Source organism: Vipera berus (genome assembly GCF_964194415.1).
Source record: "Vipera berus genome assembly, chromosome: 3".
Lineage (NCBI taxonomy): Eukaryota > Metazoa > Chordata > Lepidosauria > Squamata > Viperidae > Vipera > Vipera berus.
The window spans coordinates 2,257,882-2,266,704 of record NC_138204.1 but is presented as its reverse complement, the minus strand read 5'-3'; the positions used below and the strand labels follow the sequence as shown (position 1 = coordinate 2,266,704).

The following is an 8,823-nucleotide window of genomic DNA, read 5'->3' as shown; positions in this document are numbered from 1 at the left end:
ATCTAATTGCTTTAAGCACAGGTAGTCCTTGTTTAATGACTGGCCACTGTTATGATCAGGAAGAAAAAGTAATTGTGCAACCGAGGCTCACCACCTGTGCAGGAAAGCAAAGCAAGCCTCAAGATCGCAAAAACTCACCATGCTACTTAGCAACTGCTTCGCTTCACTTAGCAACCAAGCTGCCAGGCTCAGTTGTGGTTGCTAAACAAGGACTAGCTATACCCCCCCCTCCCCCACAAGATTATTGCTGGTGCTAAAAATCCCACCCTGTGCCCATCTTCATACGTAGCTGCTGATTTTAGTGTTCGGCCACTTGTCAGATGGGTGGACTTCAACTCCCAGAATCCCCCAGCCAGCATTATGGGAAGTGAAGTCCCTAACCCTGAGGGGCAAATGACACGGACTTTGTAATTTGTTAGCTTACAGTTACTTTCTATTTTACTTTCAATTTGAAACATAATTACTTTACATTTTGATCTGACTTATTTTTCTCTCTTTTAAAAAGGTGATAAAAGGTTTTATAAAACCATTAGACCGGAATTAAGGAAAACTGCATGGATTGATTAGATAGCTTTAAACATCCCTAAACCCAAAAGATAAAAGTTACAGAAGGATAGCTGGATACTATTTCCTAATAAGAAAGTTTATTAGTTTCAACTGGCATTTGGTTATCTAACTCCAAACAAAACTTTGGTTTACTGTGGTTATCTTAACAATAACAATAAGAGGGACCTTTGAGGTCTTCTAGTCCAACCCCCTGCTCAGGCAGGAAACTATACCAGGGGTCTTCAAACTTGGCCCTTTTATGACTTGTGGACTTCAACTCCCAGAATTCCACAAGTCATAAAAGGGCCAAGTTTGAAGACCCCTGCCTTAGACCATTTCAGACAAATGGTTGTCCAGTCTCTACTTAAAAACTTCCAGTGATGGAGCACTCACAACTTCTGGAGGCAAGGAGTTCCACTCATTAATTGTTGTCAGGAAACTTGTCCTTAATTCCAGGTTGCTTCTCTCCTTGATGAGTTTCCATCCGTTGCTTGTCCTGCCTTCTGATGCTTTGGAGAATAGGTGGACCCCCTCCTCCTTGTGGCAGCCCCTTCAATATTGGGATACTGCTATCATGTATGCATGATAGATGGCTGAACCAGGGATAGGAGTCAACCAGAATAACAGACCTGGAAGGGACCTTGGAGGTCTTCTAGTCCAACCCCCTGCTAAGGCAGGAAACCCTGTATCATTTCAGACAAAATGGCTGTCCAGGCTCTTCTTAAAAACTTCCAGTGTTGGAGCATTCACAGCTTCTGGAGGCAAGGAGTTCCACTGGTTAATTGTTCTAACTGCCAGGAAGTTTCTTCTTAGTTCTAGGTTGCTTCTCTCTTTGCTCAATTTCCTTCCCTTGCTTCTTGTCCTGCTTTGGAGAAGAGCTTGACTCCCTCTTCTTTGGGGCAGCTCTTGAGATATTGACCAACTAACTTTCTTCTTTCATTTTTTCCCCTTTGTTAACTATAAAAGGGGTGGTAAGCTAAGAATGAGGGGGGGTTCCCTCTGAATTGAGAGGGATCCCCTTTGTCTGGATATTCTGATAAATTGTAATAAAATGATCTTCCCATCTGGTTTGTCTCATTCAGAAACAGGCCTGCCGAGGCACGAGCCTAAAAAGAGCCATATTTGGCCTTCACCCTGAAAGTTTGAAAAAGGTTTTAAGACTGTAAAGATGGATGTTCTTCCCGGTAGTATCCGATTTAGGCAGGACAGGCTAGGCTGTGTCCTCCTCCTCCTCCTCATCTCCTGGCCCTTTGCCGACCCCTCTTTTGGGTGACCCCAAGAACCCACCACCCCGTCTGGTTCTTCCCTGCTCCCATCCTCCACAGCCACGGCACGGCGGCCAGGGGCGTCCCTCCAGGATGGACCCGGCAGCCCCAAGCCGGTTCCCACACCTTGACCAGGACCGCATTAGGGACCGCGGCCCCATCTGAATCAGAAGGGAATAGAGCTGGAAGGGACCCTGGAGGTCATCTAGCCCAGCCCCCTGCTCAAGCAGGAGACCTGAAACCAGGGGTCTTCAAACCTGGCCCTTTTATGACTTGTGGACTTCAACTCCCAGAATTCCTCAGCCAGCGTTGCTGGCTGAGGAATTCTGGGACTTGAAGTCCACAAGTCATAAAAGGGCCAGGTTTGAAGACCCCTGCCCTATATAATTTCAGACAAGTGGCTGTCGGGTCTCTTTTTGAAAATCTGCCCGGCGAGAAGTCCCTTCCAGCCTCGATCTTCTCCGAAGCGACCTTCCGGGCTTCCCGGTTCGAGCTCTGCCCAGCGGCGGCCACCGCCTATCAGGCCTACAACGCCGGGCCCGGACCTCTCGCTCTACCCGTCATGCCCCGCAGTAAGGGGGCGGGGCCAGCGCCACCCAGAGCCCGCCTCGTCACGATGATCGTCATTATCATCTTCGCGGAGCATTCTGGGAGCGCGCCCTCCCCCTCTCCCTTTTCCATTTCCGGGACTGCAACTCCCGTCGTGCCCCGCGCGCTCGTCTGGCTCGCCTTCGAACGCTCCCTCGGCCGCTGGCTCTAACGCGCGCGCCTCTCGGATCGGGGCGGGCTGTCCCTCCGCGGCCACCGTTCGGGCCTAGCGCGCCTCCGTCACGCAGGCTCTCCTCAGGCGAGCGAGCGAGCGCCATCCGCCCCACCTCCTCCTTGGGCGTTTTTTTTCTCCCTCTCTCTCTCTCCTCTCTCCTCTCTCTCCTTTTCCCGCCCGCCCTTGCGGAGACCTTTGACCTCTCCGTCCGGTTGTTATGTCGGGCCTCCTCCGCCGCCGCCGCATTCCTTGACGCGCGCGCCCGCCCGCCCGCCGCTTCCTTCTCAGCCGCCGTCTTTTTCTTTTCCTTTTCCTTTTCCTTCCCACCACCTCAGCCGCCCCGGCGTTGCGCGCGCGCCCGCAGCCCCCCCCCTCCCCCGCCGCGAAGCCCGCGCTCGCCTCCAGCCCCGCCCGAGTAACGGTCGCCTCCAGGCGCGCTCCCGTCGCCGCCCGCTCGGCAGCCTCTCCTCCTCCCCCCCTCCCTCGCTCACGTGCGCGCGCGCGCGCCCCTCCGGTCAACTCGCCCGCCCGCCCGCCCGGAGGAGGAAGATGAAGGAGCTGAAGCAGCGGAGGAAGAAGGAGCGCACGTGGGCCGAGGCCGCCCGCCTGGTGAGCGGGGCCGGGGGGGGGCTCGGGCGGGGGGGCGCTGGGCTCTGGTTCTCTCCCGGGGGCTCCCAGGACCCCCCCCCACGGGGGTCTCCGCCCTGGGGGGGGGCAGTCGGCTGTGGAGGGAGACAGAGATATAAAAATGTGTGCGCGCGCGTATATTGTGTCTGTGTGTATACGTAGATGTATGTATGTATATATGTATATGTATATGTATGTGTGTGTATGTGTATATATATATATATATATATATATATATATATATATATATATATATATATATATATATATATATATATATATATATATATATATAAAAAATATGTGTGTGTGTGTGTGTGTATATATATGTATATATATGTGTGTGTGTGTGTGTGTGTGTGTAGATCTTTGGTCATTCGGGTTTTTTCCCCACGTAGAATTGAAGGTGGGAAAAAACCCGAATGACCAAAGATCTACATACAAACACCCGCGAAAACCTCAGAATAATAATAATAATAATAATAATAATAATAATAATAATAATAATAATAATAATAATAATAATAATAATAATAATAATAATTTTATTTATATACCGCCCTTCTCCCGAAGGACTCAGGGCGGTGAACAGGGCAAACATATAAAAATACAAAGATACAAAAGTTAAAAAAGAATTAAACACAATGCCCAAGCTAAAACAATAAGTAGATATATTAAAAACGACAGTAAAATCCCAACCCATCCCCCATCAGGCCAGGCCGGCTTGTTCGAATAAGTGAGTCTTCAGATCGCGTCGGAAGGAACAGAAGACTCACATATACACTTCACACACACACACACACACACACACACACACACACACACATATATATATATATATATATATATATATATATATATATATATATATATATATATATATATATATATATATATATATATATATATATACATAGGGACGCGGTGGCTCAGTGGGTTAGGACACTGAGCTTGTCGATCAGAAGGTCGGCAGTTTGGCGGGTCAAATCCCGAGTGCCGCGTAACAGAGTGAGCGCCTGTTACTCGTCCCAGCTTCTGCCAACCTAGCAGTTCGAAAGCACGTAAAAATGCAAGTAGATAAATAGGGACCACTACGGTGGGAAGGTAACAGCGTTCCGTGCGCCTTTGGCGTCTAGTCATGCCGGCCACATGACCACGGAGACGTCCTCGGACAAGCGCTGGCTCTTCGGCTTTGAAACGGAGATGAGCACCGGCCCCTAGAGTCGGAAACGACTAGCACGCATGTGCGGGGGAACCTTTACCTTTACCTATATATATATACACACACACACACACACACATATATACGGAAATGACTAGCATGCATGTGCGGGGGAACCTTTACCTTTTATATATATATATATATATATATATATATATATATATATATATATATATATATATATATATATATATATATATATATATATATATATATGCACACATGTATGGGTGTGTGTGTCTATATGTGTATGTATGCATATACACATATATGGGTGTGTATGACTATGTGTGTATATATACATACACATGCACACACATACATACATACATATACACAGGGCTTTTTTGTCATAGAACTCTCAGAACTAGGGAATAGGGCAGTATAGAAATCTAATTAAATAAATAAACTGAGTTCCCGCACCTTTTTTGGATGGAACCTTGTAGGGTAGGCAAGGCGGGTTGTATGACATGGGTGAGTTCCGGCACCTTTTTTTAAAAAAAAACAAAAAAAGCACTATACAGACACACACATCTGGGTGTGGGTGTGTGTCTGTGTGTGTATATACACACACATGTATATATACACACACATAAATATAGTGTATATAGTATGTTTTAAATGTGTGTTATGTATTACACTTTGAGAGGAAGCCACTAGATTTCATTTTTAATATATATACACACATAAAAATTGTGTGTATATGTCTGTACATGTATATATCCACACATATATATGCGCATACGTATATACTGACAAACGTGTGTATATATTATACACAAACACACGTATACACAAATGCACACACGTTTAATTTTATTTTAATTTGTACATTGCACTGTTTTAATTTGCTCTGTAAACCTCCCTGAGTCCCTCGGGAAAAGGGCGGTATATAAATCGAAACAAACAAACAAACAAATAAATAAATAAATATGTACATATACATATATATGTGTGTATGTTGTGGGGAAAGTAAGAGGAGGAAGGACCATTCCATTTGCTCAAAGCTTTGAGTTCTTTTTTTAAAAATAATCAGGGTTGTTGTGGGGAAAGTCTGAGGAAGAAGGAGCGCTCAATATGCGCAAAGCTTTGAGTTATATTTGTAAAAACAAGGTGAGGTGTGTATTTGTGTGCATGCGTCTCTAAGTATCACCTCTGTCTTTATCTTATCTCCCATCTTGATTGTTTGTACAAGTAACTCAAGGCTTTGACCATATTGAACACTCCTCCTCCTCCGACTGGGCTGAAGGGAAGAGACTGGCCCAAGGTCACCCAGCTGGTTTTCACTCCTAAGGCGGGACTAGAACTCAGAACTTACCCACCCCCATTTCTCGTGCGGCATCTTCACCGCTGCTCCAACTTGGCTGTCGCTGAAACTTGATCCAGAGCAGAGAAAAACTCCTTACCTCTGTTTGGCCCAATACTGGAGGGCTTTTATTTTATTTGTTTATTAGATGATCATCACAGCTTTGTTATTTTGGGGCTGGACTGAGAGAGGGACTGGCCCAAAGTCACCCAGCTGGCTTTCATGCCTAAGGCGAGACTGGAACTCACCGTCACCTGGTGATTGGCTCCAAATCACTCAGTAGCCTTCATGCCTAAGGCGGGACTAGAACACAGAGTCTCCTGGTGATTGGCCCAAAGTCACCCAGCTGGCTTTCATGCCTAAGGCGGGACTAGAATTCACCGTCTCCTGGTCATTGGCCCAAAGTCACCCAGCTGGCTTTCATGGCTAAGGCAGAACTAGAATTCACCATCTCCTGGTGATTGGCCCAAAGTCATCCAGCTGGCTTTCATGCCTAAGGCGGGACTAGAATTCACCGTCTCCTGGTCATTGGCCCAAAGTCACCCAGCTGGCTTTCATGCCTAAGGCGGGACTAGAATTCGCCGTCTCCTGGTCATTGGCCCAAAGTCACCCAGCTGGCTTTCATGGCTAAGGCAGAACTAGAATTCACCGTCTCCTGGTGATTGGCCCAAAGTCATCCAGCTGGCTTTCATGCCTAAGACAGGACTAGAATTCACCGTCTCCTGGTGATTGGCCCAAAGTCACCCAGCTGGCTTTCATGCCTAAGGCGGGACTAGAATTCCCCGTCTCCTGGTGATTGGCCCAAAGTCACCCAGCTGGCTTTCATGCCTAAGACGGGACTAGAATTCACCGTCTCCTGGTCATTCGCCCAAAATCACCCAGCTGGCTTTCATGCCTAAGGCTAGACTGGAACTCACCATTCCCTGGTAATTAGACCAGGGGGTCCTCAATCCCCAGGCTGCGGCCCATTATCAGGCCGCACCCCGTTTGAAACCTGGCACAGGAAAAATGGGCAAAGGTCCACTCATGCGAGTGGAACTTCACGCATGAACGCCCAATGTTCATGCGAATGGAGCTTCAGCGTGAGAGTGCACATGCCTGCTGCTCTCATGAGTGGAGAGCGCGCACATGTGTGCTCCATGCACAAATGGAGCTTTGTGTGCACACATGCGCCTGCCATTCATAAACATCTCCTGCGCTCCGGGTCAGGCCGCCACGCTGGGGACCGCTGGATGACACCAGTCACTCAGCTCGCTTTGATGTCTAAGGCAAGACTCGAACTCGGCTTCTCCCGCTTTCTAACCTGGTGCCTTAAACTCTCTTTATTGTTACGTCGGCGAGGCAAGAGTCGCAGGTGGCGCCCAGCTTGCAGGATGGATGGATTGGCTTGGGAAACGCCCCTAAGCCTCCATTGGTGGCTTCTTAGGACATGATTTGGGTGCTGTGTGAAGCTGGGCCACTTGTGCGGGGGGGGGGGATAGTTGCCCTCTGGCATGGAAGCCTTGCCACCTCATCAACTTTTGTGTGGTACACAATGGAGACTAAGGATGGTTCACCTGTGGTTTTCTTGACTGTCCTAGAACTCGGTAACCATCATCTTCATTTTGCGGAAAGAGCTCGGAGGAGCCAAACAACCCATGAGGTGTTGGACCGAATTTCCATTGGTGTGTTGATTAAGGGTGAACAATTCCAGCTCCGCGTGAAAGCGAGCCTCATTTGTGTTTTACTTCATAGGGGCTTGCAGAAGGTGCGTCACATAGGTCTGATTGTGTGGATATACCGTATTTTCCGGCGTATAAGACGACTTTTTAACCCATGAAAATCTTCTCAAAAGTTGGGGGGTCGTCTTATACGCCGGGTCGTCTTATACGCCAGAAAAAAAACTCCGGCGCGGCTCCGGGACACGGCTGGGCGGGAGCGTCAGGCGGCTCTCCCCTCGCGAAGGCGGCGCTGCCTGTTGGCTCTTGGCCCGAGGGGAGGGCCTCGCGCCCGCCGGACTCACCTGTCACCAGCACCGCTCTCCCCCCTGCGGGGATGCGCTTCCGCCGGGCGGTGCTGTCGGAGACGAGCCAGCCTGGTGGCCGGGATCGGAGCTGCGCGCCGGACTAAGAGGCCGTTTCGTGAGGTGAGAGGGCGGCGGGAGGGGGGAAGGAGGCGCCATGAGCAGCTGCTACTGCCCGCCCTGCTTTTTGCAAGCAGGCTTCCAGCAGCGGGAGGCTCTGGGATGAGCTTTGGCACGTCTTCCCTGTGCTGTGCTCTGTCGGTGGCTCAAATCCGGAGTCTCAGCCTCCCAGCTGATCAGCGGAGCAACGAGCGGCTGGCAGGCCAGGTAGCCGGGTTGCTGCACGGATTCCCCCCCCCCACTTCGGTTGATTGTCGAGCCCGGGGCTTGACAGCCGCTCCTGCTCAAAAGGCAGGGTTCGGCGGCCAGCGAGGCACTCGTGCGGAGCTCTCCCAGAGCTGGCGGGCCAAATGGGGACTGGCCTCGCCTGCTCTGCGCCAGAGTGGTACCCGCGGAGGCGGCCAAGGGCAAGCAGGGCAAGGCCGCTCCTGCTCAAAAGGCAGGGTTCGGCGGCCAGCGAGGCACTCACGCGGGGCAATGGGGGAGAAGCAGGCTGATCGCCTTACAGGTACCTGGGACTCTGACGCACTTTCCCGGCCATGTGTGCCCCGAAGAAGCGCTGATCAGAAGTCAATCTGGTTGCTGCACTACAAGTCCCTGGGGAGGGCGGGGCCTCGCTCTGCGCCTGCGCGCGCCCTCTGTAGGGTTCCTGCAGGCCGCTGCCAAGCAGCATGCTTTCCGGCAGCAAGTGAGCTGGGAAGGAGCGGAGCGCGGGGGGAGGAGAAGGTGCCCAGGAAAAGCAGCCACACCGAGAGGCTGCACGCCCAGTCCAGCTCCATGAGGGGCAGGGTGGGAAGCCGGCCGGGAAGAGGGACCGGGAGCCCGGGCCGAGCACACCTCGGCCGACAATGAGAGGGAAGCGCACGAGTTCTAAAAAAGAGGCTGCGGGCGGAGCTGCCCCGCCCTGTGCCCAATGGGAGAAGTTCAAGGCCTGGGGGGGGAAGCAGGAGGGGCGCTGGCCGTGGCGGGGTG

At 50.7% G+C, this 8,823-nt stretch overlaps 1 protein-coding gene across 4 annotated transcripts in view; it reads left to right on the top strand.

Moving 5' to 3' along the window:
- Positions 1-2,237: 2,237 nt before the first annotated feature.
- The window catches only part of ASXL1 (ASXL transcriptional regulator 1), a 47,418-nt gene continuing 40,832 nt past the window's right edge, over positions 2,238-8,823 (top strand). For 2 of the 4 annotated variants that reach the window (XM_081323733.1, XM_081323734.1), the window contains exon 1: positions 2,238-3,183. In XM_081323733.1, coding sequence (XP_081179859.1) covers positions 3,124-3,183 — 60 coding nt within the window. In that variant the 5' untranslated portion in view covers positions 2,238-3,123. The remainder of the gene's footprint in view (positions 3,184-8,823) is intronic. The other 2 variants (XM_081323729.1, XM_081323727.1) reach the window with 1 other exon arrangement.